The 19,059-nt window shown below is 42.0% G+C and overlaps 1 protein-coding gene across 1 annotated transcript in view; it reads right to left on the bottom strand.

Annotated features, from left to right (window-relative positions):
- Dnah7 (dynein axonemal heavy chain 7) overlaps positions 1 to 19,059 on the bottom strand; it is a 257,191-nt gene that overhangs the window by 30,358 nt on the left and 207,774 nt on the right. The window contains exons 56-61 of the mRNA XM_037210456.1: positions 17,213 to 17,407; positions 15,864 to 15,956; positions 7,826 to 8,002; positions 5,782 to 5,943; positions 4,667 to 4,867; positions 1,359 to 1,520 (exon numbers count right to left, since the gene is read on the bottom strand). Coding sequence (XP_037066351.1) covers positions 1,359 to 1,520; positions 4,667 to 4,867; positions 5,782 to 5,943; positions 7,826 to 8,002; positions 15,864 to 15,956; positions 17,213 to 17,407 — 990 coding nt within the window. The remainder of the gene's footprint in view (positions 1 to 1,358; positions 1,521 to 4,666; positions 4,868 to 5,781; positions 5,944 to 7,825; positions 8,003 to 15,863; positions 15,957 to 17,212; positions 17,408 to 19,059) is intronic.

Raw genomic sequence — 19,059 nt, 5'->3', positions numbered from 1 at the left:
CCTAAATTAAAAGTTTGAAATTTGGGGGTTTATGTTCTATTGATAGATTTAATTAAAGATATCCAACTAAATATGTTTTGCTTTTATTTTTTGTTTTGTTTTGTTTTGTTTTTCAAGACAGGGTTTCTCTGTGTGGTTTTGGAGCCTGTCCTGGATCTTGCTCTGTAGACCAGGCTGGCTTCGAACTCACAGAGATCCGCCTGCCTCTGCCTCCCAAGTGCTGGGATTAAAGGTGTGTACCACCACAGCCTGGCTCCAACTAAATTTGAGTAAGATTCTGCCCAAATTCAGACAACTTGCTTTAGGCGGGGAAAGCTCCCTGTTCTTACAGGCATGTGCAGCGATTTTCAAAAGTTTTCAAAGTTTCAAACTTGTTTAAATCCAGTTGACAACAGTAAAGAGGACATCCCATCATGCCCAGCGTTTGGTGCTCCAGAGAGAGGGAGAAAGAGGGAAAGGGAGGGGGTGAGAGTGAACTGGAGGGAAGGGAAAGGAAGGGGAGGAGCGGAGGGAGGGAGGGAGGGAGGGAGGGAGGGAGAGTATTCTGAAAACCACTCAAGAGGCCGAGCATCTCAAATTCAAGGCCTGCCTGGCCTACAGAGTAAGTTCAAGACTAGCCTGGGAATGGAGATCACGTGGTGTTTCATGGGGGGGGGGCAGGAAAAGAAAACACTGGTGTGGTAATGGATACCCTCAATCCCAGCACCTGGGAGGCTGAGGCAGGAGAATTGCTGTGATTTCTAGGCCAGTCAGGGCCACATATTGAGTGAGACACTGTTTCAAAATGGAAACCAAACGATAACAAAGCCCCAGAGAGAATCAGAAAGAGAAGGGTGACGTGAACCTGATGTCACATTAGGTAGGCTCTCTGGCTTCCTCCCAGAATCTATTCTTCCCTTTAAATGGTTTTAAGTAGTTTATTTCTAGACAAAGAGTCCAAACTCAAAAATAAGAATTTCATTTCACAAAACAAACAAACAAACAAAAAAGAATTCATGCTCCAGAAAAGAAAACACCTGGCCATCCTCTTACCCCATCCCATTCCTAAGCCTGGCTGCTTTATAGTCTTTTCTTAATAAATACAACACCATTACTTTTCAAATCTCCATAGGTGGCTATGTGTCAAATTATATGATTAAAAACCCAGGCTCTTTGTAGACAAACTGGCATCCTAACTACCCCCTAAAGCAGTTATAATGTCCTGCTATAATAAAGTACTGTTTAATAGGCTGTTGGGAACTACCTTACAGTTTACTTTATAAGAGCAGAATTAATCAGAAGTCCCTGCTCCCTGCACCAACAGTTACAACATGATAAAGAGAGGACAGGCGATGTCCTTGCTGTGATGTTTATTGTACCTCATACTGGTTCAGGAACATGTGGAGCTGCTGTACACTGATCCGTAGATCGGTCTCATTGAATTCGTAAGGAATATTCCAGCCCAGGGGTCCAAATTTTCGTCTCTCTTGTACCAAAGCATGAAAGAAACAGAGACCATAAAGCAATTTCTTGAATTCTTCCTGTAATGAGAAGAATTATCCCATGACTTTATATTTTTGTGAATAGTGCATTAGACTTTCTATATTTCTAAACTCATATAACTAAATTCCTTTGCTTATAAATACGACGAGATTATTTCCATCCCCTAAATAAGTAAAACACAGGTGCATTTCTACAGGTACTTCAAGCAAAAATCTGCCCATTCATTCTTAAGTCCAAACAGCACACACAGCTATGCACACAAGATTTCTAGGAAACAGAGCAAGTCCATCTAATTTGAATTTTATAAGATATTTTTTTTGGTGGGGGGTTTCCAGCTGAAACAATACAACACAATAATTATGAACTCTGTATAGTCTCAGGCAACTGTTGGGAAAATTCAAAGTAGATAACTTGAAGAAAACAGGCAGCTCTAAAACTTTCAAGAATACTGAGGATTATCAACAGAGCTTGAGGTAGGGCTGCGGAGTTTCTTCAGACAAAGTAGCTGCTTTGCTGGGAGTCTGCTTGCACCCTTTCTCCCTGGTGAAGGGCGTGGGAGGCAGGTCATCCTCGCTAGGCAGGAATCAACAGGCCATCAGGGTAGGAATCCAAGGGAGCAAGGGATACTGGTGAAGACGACTTGTATCATGTGGTGAGGAAACCCCATAGAAAGAGCTTGTCTGAAGGGCACACTGGAGAGCCAGAAACAGAAGAGGCCACACAGGGGCAGGCAGGGGAGGAGGGAGGATGTTGCCTTAAACCCATGTCCAGACCAGAAAGTTCCCCGCTGAGATCAGGAACGTCTGCCCCTTCCTGTCTCAAAACCTCTCTGAAGTAAATGGTATCACAGGTTATGAAAAAGAGGATGCCAACTCCATCCTCTTCCCCTGACAATATGACCTGCCAACCAGAGACACTGGGTTAGAGCTTGGAGACTCCAAAGCTCACATTTTTAATAACCATGGAGTCATAATCAAAATATTGTATTATATCTCCCAACTTCTGAATCAGGCTCTCCTTGTAACTGAAAGTAACTATAAGGATAATTTATGATTTAACAAAATCCGGAAAAATCACAGGGAGGCATAAGTTTCATGCCACAGCATAATCAGTTTCCTTATAGAATAAACTTGAAAAAGAGATTGGGAAATGAGGAGAAAAATAGAAAATCAAGCAAAGGAGAATGAGGGAGAATGAAAGGACATTCATTTATTTTAGTTTATCATTCATTTAGTTTGGCAAACTAAAGAAACTGAATACACATGCTAGTGTAACTCTGAATTATTTTATATGCACTGAGTCATTAATGAAGTTAATAGGTGATTGTCGGAAGCCAGATGTCTCAATGTAAAACAAGAAACAACAAATGTGAATCAACAGATACATTCAAAGTACTAGTACGTGTTCCTCCCTTCGAAAGGGTGTGTATGACATATGCCTATATTTGTATGTCTACATATTTTCTTTCTGTTTTTTTTTTTTTCCAGGTAGGGTCTCTCCATATAGCCCTGGCTGTCCTGGAACTCACTCTGTAGACCAGGCTGGCCTCAAACTCACAAAGATCTACCTGCCTCTGCCTACACAGTGCTGGGATTAAGGGTGTGTGCCACCACACTTGACTAAGAACAGACGCATCTTTTGATTCTGTGTACAGGAGTGGAACCCACGGCCAATGCTCACTACTGTTCTGCTACACTAAGGACCAGCACTCTTTTCTCCTCCCAACTTGATTCCTGGGGAGTCAGACAGCATGACCTTTCAGATCCCAGCTTTAGGAATTATGTGATAACAGCTCTTGCTTTTTCGTTTAGGATGTTCCATTCAGAATCATCTTGTGCCTATCTTGATCCTGTCCCAGAGTCAGCCGATTTTCTGCAGAGCCCTGCTTATTTTGAGTGGTGAATGGTATTAGGGACCGCAGTGGATGTTAGATGAGTTCCTGGTACTTGAAAATAGAGACACATGGCATAGATATTAAATGTATTTGGAGGGGAAACAAAAATGACAAATTAAAAGGTGTAAAAATTAACAGTAGGTAAATATGGAGGACACAAGTTGCTCCTTATACTGTTTTATATTTTCAATTTTCCTATAAGTATAAAACCATTTTCAAATAAAAAGTTAAAATGTAAAGTTGTAAAGTGTTGCTATGAGATTTTATATTGGGTTAAAGCTGTGCTTCATAAATGCCTCCACCTCTAAAGTGTGATTACTCTGGGAGAGACCCTTTAATCTGGAAGAGAGGGAAGGTTAAGTGACATTTTCCGAAGGGGCTCTGCCCAGCCTGTCATATGGAGAGATGCCCTACACCTGGGTGGGAGTCACCAGATCTCACTAAGCCTCATCAATGCAAAAGCCACACACAGGTCTCGGAGGCTCGGGACAAGGTTGACTCAGTTCTAAATGTGTATGTGAATCAATCTCAATCAATCTCTCTCTCTCCCTCTCTCTCTCTTCCTTTTTCTTTCTTTTGTGTGTGTCTCCAAACTTTTGCTTAATAAAAGCGCTTTAGTTTCAGAGCTTTCTCTCGATGTGCACTGAAATAATGTTCAGACATCAACACAGTAAGCTTTTGAATGCCAAAACTTACCAGGGTTCATAGTGCCTCATATAAAAGAGCCCTTCCATTTTTAATTACGGCAAAACACCGTGAAACAATTTTAGGTCACAGACATTCAGATAGAATTCTAATCATGAAAACAGTGGGTGTTTTCCCTGCCTGGCTGATGGCTCCAGAAAAGACCCTTATGAGTCTCATCAATCGAGAAGGAAAATCATTTTGGCTCTCATTATGGTTATATGGAGGAAATGTTTTTATGTTTTAATTTAGAGAGATGGTTCCAGATAGCAGAGTGCTCAGTTCATATCCTGGAACAAGTTCTCCAGCCTTGCAGATTTGCGCCGGGAATGGCTTACAGCTGACTTTCTCAACAGAAGCCTACATTATTAATGACACCCCGTAATATCTCAGCTGAGCAGAAATGGGGCTGGTGGTAAAATTAAAATAAAATATTAATAGAATTGACTTCAGCACAGTCCATAATCAGTAATCAAAACCAACTGTGCTGTGGAGCAGGGGGCCTGTGTAATCTGTAGTTTTCACTCTGTGCACACATCCCTGATCGCCAGGGGCCACCTGAAGTGCTTTACAGGGCTGGGGTGACAGGACTCAGCCATCACTAACCGGCTTTTTGCAGCTGCCAAAGAATTCCGGGTCGGAGATGGGGTCCATGAGGTACGAGCGGATGATGTTAGCCCGAAGTCCTTTCGGGGCCTCGTTAGTCATTTTCACTCCGTTCTGCAGGACCGATACGGGGAAATTCGGGGATGGGTAACTAGTCAGCCAGATCCGGAAGTCCGGGTGTGTTGATTCTGTGCTTAACTCCTGCAGGAAAATAAATCGGGAACAAAAGTGTGAATAAGTCTCAAGGATCATCATCTCAATGCACACAAGGGACAGTCTGGAAATGAGGGGAAACAGCTACAAAATCATGACGGAATTGCTGCAATTTAGCAAAAGCTCCGAGTTCATTTCTGTCTGTATCGCCACACTTCACTGAGAAGGCCCAGAGCTTGGTCATTCTCCTGATAAAATTAATTCACAGGACTATACAGTTACAGAAGTGCTAAGTGGTTCAGAGCTGGCTCAGAGACTAAAGGCTTCCTAAAATGTTCATGTCTGCACTGATGTTTCTGAAATAATAACGAAAAGAATTCTTTGCTCAGGGCTAGATTAAGACTAACCCCCTCCTCTTGCTGCAGCTAGATCTGGGAGTATATGATTTACTCAGACAAATCAATATTGCATCAAGCTGGAATCATCTGTTTAAGAGAGAAGGGTGTTTTAAAGGGTAAGAGCTGATGCAGTCTCCTGAAGCAACAGGATTTATCACTATTAGCTTCATCAGGACCGGACACTGGAGGTCACAGAACCTTCCATGCGCACTGTGATGTTAAGGCCTTGGAATAACCACTGCAGGCCTGATCACTGCTGTAAAAATTAGAATTTACTCCCATCTTGTGTCTGTTCCTCCAGGCCAAGGACATTCTGACACACTGAATGGGCCCTCCCCTCCGCAAAGGGGCGTCTGCTACGGCCTGGCTGTGTGTCTGCCTCGCTTCTTCCAGGGAGAGTTCTCAGCGTGAAGCCATCTTTCTTGTGGTACAGCTGCACTGTTAGCTTGTGCAGCCTGTCGTCACAGGACAGAACGGATATGAGGCACTTGGGTGGAATGGTTATCAAAAGGGGGGGGCGGGCGGGGGAGGCACACTCTAGTAAACGTCTATCTGCAGGTTTACCTCACAGACTTTCTCAAGCGTTGGCATCCAGGAGGTGGCAAGGTGGCAGTTTTGGAGGACAACCCATGTTCCTTCCTTGATGGCCTTTTCTAACATCTTCATGGCAATGGGTCCTTGGCCTTGGCCAAGGGATAGAGAGCTAAGTTTTGAGCCCCCATAGCCCTGTGAGCAAGAACGACAATGTCACTTAGTGCCACACGCTGGTTCAAACAGACATGACCCGAACACACTAGCCAGCACTTAGATGAAATAGTGTGGGAGTGATCGTGCTAATAAGAGAAAAATACTCTTAAGTTTTTTGGCTGCTGATGTAAGATATAGAAAATAAATTATTAAAAGGACTTTTAACACAGGAGTATACTAAAGGACGCAGCTGTCACTTAGCAACCTCTAACACACATGAAATATGCTTTTTTAAAATGAATTTAATGGTAAAATGAAAACAGGAACTGTCAGATTAACCTGCTCTGCCACCCCGAGCTCGCTCGCTCCTCAGTTCCTTTGGATACTGATTCAACTAGGGGAACAAAAGCATTAACCACTGACTCCCAGGCAACAGCCTCCGTAAGAAATTCTACGAGAATGTTTCCCCGGATCTCATTTTGGAGGTAGTTGTCACCAGACTTCCCGGAAGAGGCCTCCAGGGACAGGACTAGCGGAAGATGGGGTCTTGGGCCCTCTCCAGTTGATCATTGCTTATAGTCACTAACTCCGTGGGGGGAAAAACACTTTGGGGAAAAAAAAGTAGAGGTAGCCACTGGCGACCACGCAGAAGCATGGCAGAGAGTGACTGCATGGCCTGATGCAGTCGAGATGCAGAGAAAGCAGAAGAGGTCAGAGGATCCCGGGCCGTGTAGATGCGCGGAGAGAAGGCCCACGGATGATTGACACTCTGAGCGGCCTCCACTTCTCCTGCTCTAGGTCGGCCACTCCGTTTCTTATCTGATTCCCAACACACTCTGCCCCAGCTGGCCTCCGGCTTCCTTTTTTGCAATACTCAGGGCAATTCTCCGCAGTCCAGCTGAGATGGCCTCGTGAATGAACGGCTGGGCCGCTTTGCTACCTGGAGCATCGCCATCTTTCATCATGGCATCCACAGCTCAACACTTCCGTGACAAGCAGTGAGCGCTGTATCAGACAACCATAGCCCTCATACAAAAACCAGGTTATTCAAGTGTAAAGCGACCCGATAGAGACTACTTTAATCTCAAAGTCACGTGCCTTTTAAGAAGCTACCCTCTGTGTTCTAGTATCCCTGGCTATGAAATGCCATCATTTATTTCAAAGTCTTCCGTAAAATTTCAAAGAGAAAGCATTGGTAACATTTACTTCCAAAGTTCACCAGGTCGTGCTCTTCATGAAATGTTGGTTTTGGAAACTGCAATAGTGTGGCCACAAAAAGTTGTTTAGATTTTACCAAAAGGAGGAAAACCAACTCAGAAAGAAACACAGTCACCTGCTCATTACTTTCTTCTAGACAGCGTGGCATAAGAACATTTAGTAGAAATTAATTTTAATATGCTTTTAAATCTCGTACAAATGTAGATGATCGAACATACTGTGCTGGCAAAGTGGATATAATGTAAAACTGCTCTGGAGAGCCAAAGAGGACCCCCTTAGGGAGAGGGACAAGAACAGAAGGTGTACCCTGGAGTACCTGTCTGGACTTGAATGAAATCAACCAAGCTCATGGACTGTCATAAATACTGTGGAGAAAAACAAAAAGTCCAGGCTGGTCCTGAACTCGTGATCCTCCTGCCTCCTTCTCCTTCAGCAAATCCTAATGGCGTGTACCACCACAACCAGAAAGCCCCAACCTGAGTACCACACGTTGTCTAGAGAGCTACTTTTAATGGAAGCACTGCCATTAAGTCATTTTCTGGGGACTCTGTCACGTTTCAGACTCCCAAGCCCTTGCTATGGCGGGGTGACGTTTCACCTTTCTCTCGTCCTCTAAGACTTTGGTTACGTAAGCAAAAGAAAAAAAAATGACGATTTTGAAGGAGTGCAGCGGTGTCAGGTGACTTCCTCTGCTGTAAGGTACCTGGTCATCCGCGAATTTCAGGAGAGCGGCCATAGGATCCGCTCCAGGCGAGAGCACGAAGATCAGCGGCGCACAGCAGTTGCTGTCCCCAAACGCCTTGGACAAATCGAAGGGGGGCGGCTCAATGAAGGCGCGCCCCAACTTCTTGATGATGAATTCCTGCAGCATGGGGATGACCTGAAAGGGACAAGAACACATCTGAAAGAACAGTCAAAATCTTCCGGTTTCCAAACGAAACGATTGCTGGGTTTGCTGGCACATTGCCTGAGGTCTCAGCACTGGGGAGGCTGGGGAAGGAAGTCTACAAGTTCAAAGCCAGGCAGGGCTACATCGCAAGAGCCCGTCTCAAAACCAAACAAACCAGACTCTGGCTAAAAGATAAGCCGTTAAAAGGGGGAGATCCAGGGCATTATTGGGGATAGAAAAATAATGACAGATGATTTAAATAGTCACTAATTGACTAATATGAGCCACCAAATTCAAAGACACTTTCATTTCTTTCAATGAGTATCCAAGACATGGAGAAGAGAAGAAAACTTTAAATTTTTTATTATATTGTAATTATATTATGATTATATCATTTCTCCCTTCAAGTCTTCCCATAAACCCTTCCCTGCTCTCTTTTAAATTCATGAAATCTTTTTTCACTAATTGTTGTGATATGAATGTGTGTGTGTGTGTGTATGTGTGTGTGTATTCTTAATCACAACCTGCTCAGTTTGTATAATGTTACTTTTATCTATATTTTCAGGACTGACCATTTGGTATTGGATAATTAATTGATGCGCTCTTTCCTGGGGGAGACTATTTCTCCCACCCTCAGAACTTTGTCTCCTTCGCCTTTCGTTCTTTGTGCAGGGTTGAGGCCCTTGTGGTTTTAAAACACTGTCTGTATTTCCACAGCTCCAAAGCGGTAATTATCACATACATCACACACCTCCCACATCTGTACAAAAGGGTTGATACAGTCAAGGTTTGGGGAAGCAGAGCTCTGTAAAAAGACACAAGCTATTACTCAAGAACCAAGCCAAGCTGGGTCGGCAGATTTTCTGATATGAGAACTAACTTTCTTGGGGCCTGTTTGAGAACGCAGAACTTTAGGGGCTGGGCTCCCTGCAGGAGTAGGCACGTGCTAACAATAGTAAGGACACATTCATCTGTACCATTCCTCATTTTCCAGTGAGGATCTACACCTGGCACCTCTGGGTTGTAATACCAGTTAGTTGTGACCCAGGTGTGACCCAGACAGGTCACACGATGCCATTCTTGTTCCAATCTCAACAAATGGCAGCATGCTCCCTCCAAATACACACACTCATTCTCTGTTCTTACTTGCTCTTTGTTAATTTTGATGGTTCCCTCGGAGCTCAAGAAGACTTTGGAAAAGAAAAGGCAGCAGCTGATGCAGCACAGATCTAAGAAGCAGCAGTTCAGCAGACACCAGTGTGCTCATTTTCCTGACCGGTCTCCCTCTGCCTTTGCTCCCGTTCACTTGAGAAGCTCATCTGAAATCTTTTTTATAGGTGAGAACGCAGCTCGCTAATCTTTCTCTAGCTAAGTAAAGTTTTAGGTTGGGTTAAATTAATGACAATAGTCTTCAGATTTATGGCACACCAATAAAGGAGGCGAATCCCTTATTCAAAGGCATGCATGGGTGTTGGGTCAAAGGACAATGTCTCCTCTTTGACTTTCTAAGAGCAGCAGGTGTGCCCTTGAAACTGGGCTGGAGAAGTATTCCACCTTTGGCTAACAGCACCAGCTCCTCTGGGAGTTTGTTTTTTTTTTTTTTTTTTTTTTTTTTTTTTTTTTTTTTTTTTTTTTTTTGCGTTCCTTAATCTGCTAAGTATTTAGTTTTCTCCTTTGAATACAGGACCACCAAACAGAATTAAGAATAACACGCTGCTGTACAGAAATTATGTTCCTTCCAAGCCGTCTTTAACATAGCTTTTTCAGAGAAATATGTTTTTATTTCACATACGCTTGAGGTTTTTGCAACTCATATTTCCTTTGATAGAAAGTTACAGCTACAGATGTTCATACGGCTAACATCATACATATAATTTATTTAATTACCTATCTCCAGTTTGTGTCTCAAGCAGTAACTACCAGATGCACTTTTCACCCTGCTCTGAAATACATATGTCTGCTTAAATTTTGAAGTCACAAATACTTGCTCTGTTTCTTCGTCTTGTTCTCATAAGCTAATCAGTGCTGCCACACAGAAGACTGTGTGCACTTCTCTAAGAGCGTAATTATCATAGAGGGTAGGTGGCCGGGCGAGAAGGCCAGCTGTAGGATGGAACACGGGCCACCTCAGACAAAGGGGCAGTGCAAGGTGTCATGAAGGCCCCACTGTTGCTGGAGGGCTTCTCTCCAGGTTCCACCAAGCCCCGCAGTCCCACAATCCACGTATAAAATAATCACTCAGACACTTATATTACTTATAAACTGTATGGCCATGGCAGGCTTCTTGCTAACTGTTCTTTTATCTTAAATTAACCCATTTTTATAAATCTATACATTGTCACGTGGCTGGTGGCTTACTGGCGTCTTTACATGTTGCTTGTCCTGGTGGTGGCTGCAGTGTCTCTCCCTCCTTCTTCCTGTTTCCCCAATTCTCCTCTCTCCTTGTCCCGCCTATACTTCCTGTCTGGTCACTGGCCATCAGTGTTTTATTTATATAGAGCGATATCCACAGCACCCCACAGCCAGGCCACGGCTGCCATTCTACATGGATGGGACGACACATGCACACAACACCCCAGCCCAGGGTAGCGATTCCACGTACATGGGACATCCCTCACCGTGGAGCAAACCACAGGAGCAATTTGCAAGTGCCAATATCGAAAAGAGACTCTAACCTCTGGAAGCAGTTACAAGTGCCTCCAGATACCAGGTGTGCGTTCTCAGCAACGTCTATTTGAAAGAGATTTGTGAGTAAAAATTATCCACATGTCATGGTGTTTTTTAAAACTCTGGCAAATGTGTGTTCCTGCACATGTGTGTGGCTAGGAATGCTGGGAACCAATGGAGAAATGGCCAGGTTCACATTAGACTTTGTGTGTGTGTGTGTGTGCATGTGCGTGCACACGTGCGTGCGTGCATGCGTGCGTGTGTGTGTGTGTGTGTGTGTGTGTGTGTGTGTGTGTGTGTGTGTGTTGTGGGGTGAGTGTGCACGAGCTATGGTGAGTATGGAGGCTAGAGGTCAACTTGCAGGAGTTCTCTTCTCCTAGCATGTGGGTTCTGGGGCTCTCACTCAGGCCTCCAGGCTTACGGGACCTTTACCCACCGAGTCATCTTGCTGGCCCAAATTAAACTTCTTAACCTCTCTTCAGTGCTTTGTCAGACTCCTGCAAAGGTATGGAGGAGTAAAACACACTTGTAAGCGCTGTGATACAAGCAGGTATGGTGGCATGTACCTATCCCAGCATGCCTCGAGTGTGAGCTCGGCCGGGCCTACACAGTGAGACTGTCTCAAAAGACAAACAACCAAAGTATTATAACAAGGACCGACCCAGGGAGAGGGGGATACTGCGCCCTCATATTCAGTATCTGTTAAACGAGCAAACATAAAGTCTCAAGATTAAACTTCTACAAGCATGAGATTCTAATTCCAGAAATTCTCAACAACAACAAAATCAAAGAATAAATTCACACACAGAGTTTATTTCTAGACAATTACTTCATGCTTCAGCTATTCTGAATTATCCCATATGTCAAACTCACTGCCGAAATATTAAAAATATCCTAATTTCCCATCCTAGGCCTTATCTTTGTTATGATGTATGCACTAGGGGGACCCCAAGGGTATCCCACGCGTGCAGGGAAACATGCTGGCATGCTGGACAGGTGCAGCATTGGGCAGTGGGCGAGATACACCAAGCAGGCATGGCGGCTGCGGTGGACATTCATTCAAAACCCAGGCGCTGCATCCACTCGGGAAGAGTTTATTATAATATAGAGAGACAGAAAGGAGAGCGAGGAAGAAAAGAGAGGAATAGTGGAGGTGTGTGCACTTCAGGGCAGGAAAGAAAGTGGAAGAGAGAGAGGAAGCGGGAGGGTTTTTCCTTAAAATGAGGCTTGTACATCAGGACACAGGGCAGCGCCAGGGGGCGGGACAGAATATTAACCCTTGTCTTTCTCTTTACCATTCTTTTCACCAATGGATTTTTCTCCCTCATCAGATTAAAACAACAACAAAACACAACACTTACTCAACAGCCTCTTTCCTCCCTAAGTTTTAACCTCTTCGCAAAATTATAGTTTTGCAAACAAAACGTACAGGGAGCTGCCATTTCCTAAGAGCCGGTTTGTGATGGGAGTGGCCCCGTTTGTGAGAGCAGGATGTGCTGGTGTGCCTGTGCAGATAAACATGGCGGCTGCGGCTGCGGCTGCGGCTGCGACTCCTTTGTCAGCACCGGGGATCCAGTTAGGAACGTGGGGATCTTTGTGACAGTGAGAGGAGAGAAAGCCCACAGTTACACTCTGCATACAGGAACTGCACAAAACGTGCTAGCTTCCTAACAGGAGGCGGGGACTCTCCGGGCAAAGGCTGGCTGCCCCAGCGACCAGGCTTGCAGGCTGGTAGACCTGTCTGCATCTCCAGTCTGACCATCTCAGCATTAGGTGTGTGAACTGAAATCTGTCAGTAGCAAACGCTACGGCCTCGTTTAGGCAGCCATCTTCTAGAAGGCAAGGCAGAAGCCTGCGTTTTTTTTCTACGCCTGCTTTTAATAAGCATAACTTTAATAAGTTAATAAGCATCTGAGGTCAGAGATGCTTATTAACTCACACCTGACAAGCTGCTTATTGAAAGCTGATGGAGTCACATTTTGTTTACAGTTTGGAACGACAGAACTGTGGCCTGAAGGTCTTCCGTTTACAAATGGGCCCCAAACACCGCACACCCCAGTACTTTTCCACTTCCACTATAACTATTAAATTTTAAGGGAAACCATGGGCCCATCCCATTTCCCTACTGGTGACTTAGCAAGAATCTTTCCAGTTTCCCAAACTCCAGCGCTAGAAAGTCTGGCACCGACAACTTCTGACCATTCAGAATTAGGGCAGGGTCTCAAGAGGACAAAATGAAAAGGGGATCCACCTCCCACAACTCCCCCCACAAGAATTTCTGTTAGTTTTCCTGGTAGGTATATGTATTATCTTTTAACCTAGAGTGAGTGAAGAAATGAAATGTATACATTACTAGTTCAAATATTAAACCCTCTAGCAGCGTCCCTCTCCTTGCTAGGCTAATATACCATTCTGCTCCAGGAAACCACCCATTTAGAGGCAGACTAGCCAAACATCACCATATAATATATTGTTGTAGAATATTTGTGTACACCGTAAAGCTATGTCTCTACTAAGGAGCCTTTTGAAGAGGCCCTGCTGGGGAGCTGGACACTTGAGCAGCCAGTACTGGCTACAGACTCCTGCTACAGACAACAGACACAACAAATTCCCAGAGCTGGGGCAGGTAAATGGGGCTCCAGGAAGCTCCCCACTGGCAGCCAGATGTTTCAGTCATTTCTATAGTTTTGGAAGTTTTTAGCTCTGCACTTTTTGTTTACTCAGGTAATATTTTATTCTTCTTGGGTCTTTGACAGGGTTTGAAGACTAGATGGTTATACTGTTTTCCTTGTTACCAAATTATATATATATATATATATATATATATATATATATATATATATATAACTTACATAAGAGATACAAAGTTAATAAGGTTGAGAAACAAAAGCTTAAGTTGTTTATCTAAAGAATGTTTTAAAGTCTAAAAGGATATTTTTAGGCTGATAATACAAGTTATTATAAAGTGTGGTTTAGCTATAAAATTTTGGACTCATCAAGATAGGATAGATAATGGAGTAATTTCCTCAAATTTACCAAATACAAATGGACTGGACATTGTGACTATAATCCTTACTTGATAATTGTTCTTATTGTTTATAGTTTTACTATGTTAGAGTTAAAACCTTTCCTTTTTAGTTAGACAAAAGAGGGAAATGTTGTGGAATATTTGTTTATACTGCAAAGGTGAGTCTCTGCCTCAGGAGCCTTCTGTTCAGTTTAATAGAGAGCTGAGTGGCCAATATCCAGGCAGGAGAGAATAGGCGTGACTTCCGGGGAAAGAGAGGACCTGAGAGGGAAGAAGAGTCCAGGTGCACAGGAGACACCAAACACTGAAGAGGTCGGATATACGGTACAGAGTAGAGGTAACCCATCCATGTTGTAGAACATAGATTAATAAAAGCAGATTAAGTTATAAGAGCTAGTGGGACAAGCCTAAGCTAATGGTCAAGCTTCTATAATTAATAAGAAGTCTCCATGTCATTATTTGTGAGCTGGAAGCCGACAAAAAATATGCTTGTCTCTCCAAGAAAAATGGAAAATTCTAGAGGAAAATTTTGAATAAATATGAAAAAGTTGTAAGCAGAAGGCTAAGGTATAGATAGAGAATGATATGGAAGCTTTAACGATGATTTAAAAACAAACAGAATATATCAGCCAAAAGAAAAAATACCCCCCCCCCCCGGCACCCACAAAAAAACACCTCAGCCTATGAACTCCCACCTTCAAAAAGAAAATGAATATGGAAAGTACTATTTGATCTATTTGATAGTTTAATCTATTATCCGATTAAAGTGTCAAGTTTCAAAAATGTAAGCTGCAGAAGGTTCTATGCAGATGAAGCTGTCACAATTAGGAGACGGCTCGTTAGCCACCTTTCCTGACAGGAGAAAGGCCAAATGAAGTGAGCAGTACAGTCATTTTCTCCTTTTTTAAATGGGAAGTAAACTTCTGAAGCTTCCCACTAAAGTTGTCTCCAAAGTTATTCTTTTAAATGTCATCAAAGGGTACGTTTAATTAGGTTCACAAACACCAAACAAGTGTTCATTACCTTCAGCCCCAGAAAACGGGGTACAATTGTCACCTTCATAGGCCATAGACACTTTGTAGGCTACTTCCTCTACTAAAAAAAAAGTTTGAAAACATATTCTACAATTGTTTTATATAAAGATAAGTCTAATACAGGCTGGACTATATTCTGACTAAAAAGTTAAAACATATAGACAGACCTCTATGCCCAAGCTATCTGGGCCCTGGCTAAGCCCTGCCGGGCATTAGCTGAACAGGCTGTTGGCTCAGAGGAAGAAACATCTCTACCTCAGATCATCACTGACATGTAGAAAATACTCTTATATATGATTTTCACCATTTAAATTCTGCTTTTATATGGGGGAAGAGTTGGAATATAAGCATTTTCTTTGAAAAAAATTCAAATTGTGGACACTGAGTTTTGAAGTCATTACGTAAATTTCAATTTGTTCGTGACGATGGGTAGTTATGGTAGTTCTCCATCACCCTATGGCTCACACTATCCTGACAGCTCTGAGGATAGGAGTCAACAGATTTAGGCAAATTCACGAAATTTCTATAGATTGTAACACAAGTGAGGACATTAGTAAGTAGTGAAATATGGTGAAATGGCGGTGTGTTGCTTTGCTGGTTGTATAATCCGTATTTAAAGAAGTTAAAATAACAGTACTGGCATTGTCCTTTGTGTCAACAGTGACTGAAGTCTTAAAATATTCTGCACATCGTCTAAATGCTGAGTGTGTGTGTGTGCATGTGTGTGTGTGTGGTGTGTGTGTATAAATACAGACCTGCACTTAGAGAAAGCACTCCAGATGTTCTGAAATATAAACTTGAAGTTAATGCCATTGACTAGTCTCACCAAAGTAATAAAATAAAATAAAAATAAGGTTACAGTATGAAAAGAGAGAAGTCTATGAGGCAGAGGAACCATAAATCACAAAGAATAATCATAAAAACCCCACTAACAATACATTCTATTAGCTATTAATCCAGATGGTTTAAATAATTGTAGATACATTTTAGAGAATCCATTAGAAGGAGTCGAAGGACTTCTGCAGATTCCCCAACCCACCCTGAATCTAGGAAGAAATGCACATTTGACTGAGCTGTGCAGAGACCCGGCAGTCTGAGAGCTGCTCTCAAAGCCCACTTTTACCTTGTCTGGCCTCAAGCAACGAATAATGAGCATCCTTTGGAAGTCATTTGCTTTATTCTCCCAGTCTTCTGGAAACAACTCATGGTGTGGCTCCTAAAATTATGGTACATAAGACAATGTCAGAAATTATTTCTAAAAGTAATACTATTTTACAAACGATCATATTCTTAGAGAAGACACATGACTCCTAAAATCAGAACATTTGTGTAAATTTTATTTATGCTCTGGGAAAAATCAGTGTCAATATGTATACCTTTGAAATTTTTTTTTTTTTTTTTGTTTTTTGTTTTTCGAGACAGGGTTTCTCTGTGTAGCTTTGCGCCTTTCCTGGAGCTCACTTGGTAGCCCAGGCTGGCCTCGAACTCACAGAGATCCGCCTGGCTCTGCCTCCCGAGTGCTGGGATTAAAGGCGTGCGCCACCAACGCCCGGCTACCTTTGAAATTTAAGATCAAGCTATGTGGTTTCTCTCCATGGCTTAACACAGTGAATGCAACTGTGATTTTTAAACTACAAAGAAATACTCACTAAAAGATGTTTCTAGGAACTATTTTCATCAGCAAAAAGGATAAATCCAAAGCAGACCCATCCCAAATGAGTGAATTCAGTCTAATGTATGACAGGTAGCCCAGTACGATGCTGGTGAGCCCTGCTGCCAGCCCCTCCCCCACCCCACGCAGCCACCCACCCAGCTCTCTGTTTAGATACAACTGTCTCTACACAGAGCAGCTACCTTTTGTATTCAAGCATAGCAAACATCATAAGAACAGAAACAAAGGGGTAGAAAACGGTAACTGGGAGCTGGAAATGTTTTTTAACCTTTATGCCAAACTAAAGCTCAAGGATGTAAGAATTGCTACTTATCTCAAAAGGAGAAGCAAACTGCTTTATGGCATGTGTTAACTTCCAGTATCTAATTAGAAAGTCGGGGCTTTGTAAAAATTGTTTGAAATGCCAGCTTTCCCCTCTCCTCCGGTTATAAAAGTATTCATGAGCTTATAGTCCGCATTCAGAAAATCTAAACAGTTGTTTGATAAAATTTTAATTCATCTCCTATAATGATTGCTCGAATTTAAATGGAAATGGAAAAGAAACACTTGCTAAGGAAATTCAGCAAAACATTTTTATATGCCATGCCGTGCAAAGTTTTACATCTTTGGAGTTTGGGTAGAATTAGAAACAGGACCACTGTCTTAGATGGTGGGGATAATGGGAATTTGTATTTTAACTGCTGACCAGGTGCTGAAAGCTTATGAAATCTTGCTTTTATACAAAGGCAAAGATGTGCTTTTTAACATTATTATCTTCTTCATTTATAAGCTTTGGGATAAGAAGAAGGGTGGAAACATACCAAGCTATCATATACTTTCTTCCATCCATCCTTCAGGCGCATAAACTCTCTGCGAATGGTCTTGAAGGCAGGTAAGTCATCTAGTCGGCAGATCTCATCCCAGGACTTTTGAGGAAGCCATGTGCAAGGATTAGCATGAGGATTGTCCAACCCAATGCCGCCAGTGAGCAGAAATCTCCACTCTGCTTTGTTAATCTGTGAAAAACAAACACCGGAGAAAGTCATATAGAAAAGCTTCCTAGTTAGTTTCCAGCCTTGCGGAAGTGGAGTCCTTTTAGGTTCTCATGACATTCCATGGCCAATACAGCTTTCTATTTAGTCACAAAAATAAATAAATAAATAAATAAATAAATAAATAAATAAATAAATAAATAAATAAATAAAAAATCCAAGTGCTGAATATGACTAGTTAAAAAAATAGTTCCATTTAAATAGCTATTTTTTGATAATTTTCTCCAGAATTACTAGCTTAAACATGAAGACATGAGTCTATTCTACTTGAATACCATATGTTCTTCAAAGTGGTTACTTATAGTTCCAAATATTGGCTCTGAAAATTCATAGGCAGATAGAAGATCAACAATCTACCATACCTTCATTTATTCTCTATAAAATATAATGAGTTGCTATGAAATGTTTACAAGAAATACAAGGAAAAATAATAAACATTTTTCCTAATTCTATCAGAATATTACCATATGAAATTTTACAAATCTTTAAAACATAAGTATGTAAAAAGACTATGATGTTTCTCTTTTATTTGTAAAGTATTTCCTGTCTTTCAAATAAAAAGAATTTAAAGTTAGGTTGTATTTGCATAAGATGGTTAAAGCCAGATGGCTAGATTTGAATAACTTGCTTAAAAATGAGAATAAATAGCCAAATGAATAGAAACACATGAACTATGAACCAAAGGCTGAGGGGCCCCAAACTGGATCAGGCCCTCTGAATAGGTGAGACAGTTGATTGGCTTGATCTGTTTGGGAGGCATCTAGGCACAGGTCCTGTGCTCATAGCATGAGTTGGCTGTTTGAGACCTGGGGCTTATGCAGAGACACTTGGCTCGGCCTGGGAGGAGGGGACTGGACCTGCCTGGACTGAGTCTATCAGGTTGATCTCAGTCCTCGGGAGAGGCTTTGCCCTGGAGGAGGTGGGAATGGAGGGTGGGCTGGGGGGAAGGGGAGGGGGCAGGAGGGAGGAGAATAAGGGAATCCGTGGCTGATATGTAGAACTGAATGGTATTGTAAAATAAAATAAAAGGAAATAAATAAATAAATAAATAAATAAATAAATAAATAAATAAATAAAACGAGAATAAATTATTTGGTAATGTTAAATGCCTGGTCACATGAGATTCCAATAGAATAAGCTTTTTATTTATTTATTTATTTATTTATTTATTTATTTATTTGTTTGTTTGTTTGTTTGTTTTAAACACAGGGCAATTCTACACAGCTCAGGTTGTCCTCAGACTCACTGTATAGTCTATAGTGTGCTCAGACTCACAATCCCCTGCCCCAGCTTCCCAAGTGTGGGGATTACAGCTGTGTATTTCTACACTAGGCTCTAGAAACAGATTTTTAAACTAAAATACATGAAAGTTTACATGATAGTAACATACTCTGTTCTTAAATTGATATTTACTACTATGACATTCAGTCTTATAATGTCTTGCCTTGCCTTAATTAATTTGTTTTGAATCATATGCATATGTATATATTCCCATGCAGATTAATAAATTAATAAATCAATGATATCACCATGGCGTTTCATAGCTAGACAAGCATTATCAGGCTTGGAGCATATGGACGATGGACTCCCCATTCATGGTAAGCTTTAGAGTCCAT

Source organism: Peromyscus leucopus, chromosome 13 (genome assembly GCF_004664715.2).
Source record: "Peromyscus leucopus breed LL Stock chromosome 13, UCI_PerLeu_2.1, whole genome shotgun sequence".
Classification (NCBI taxonomy): domain Eukaryota; kingdom Metazoa; phylum Chordata; class Mammalia; order Rodentia; family Cricetidae; genus Peromyscus; species Peromyscus leucopus.
The sequence above is the reverse complement of the archived record's forward strand: the minus strand, read 5'-3'. Positions and strand labels throughout refer to the sequence as shown.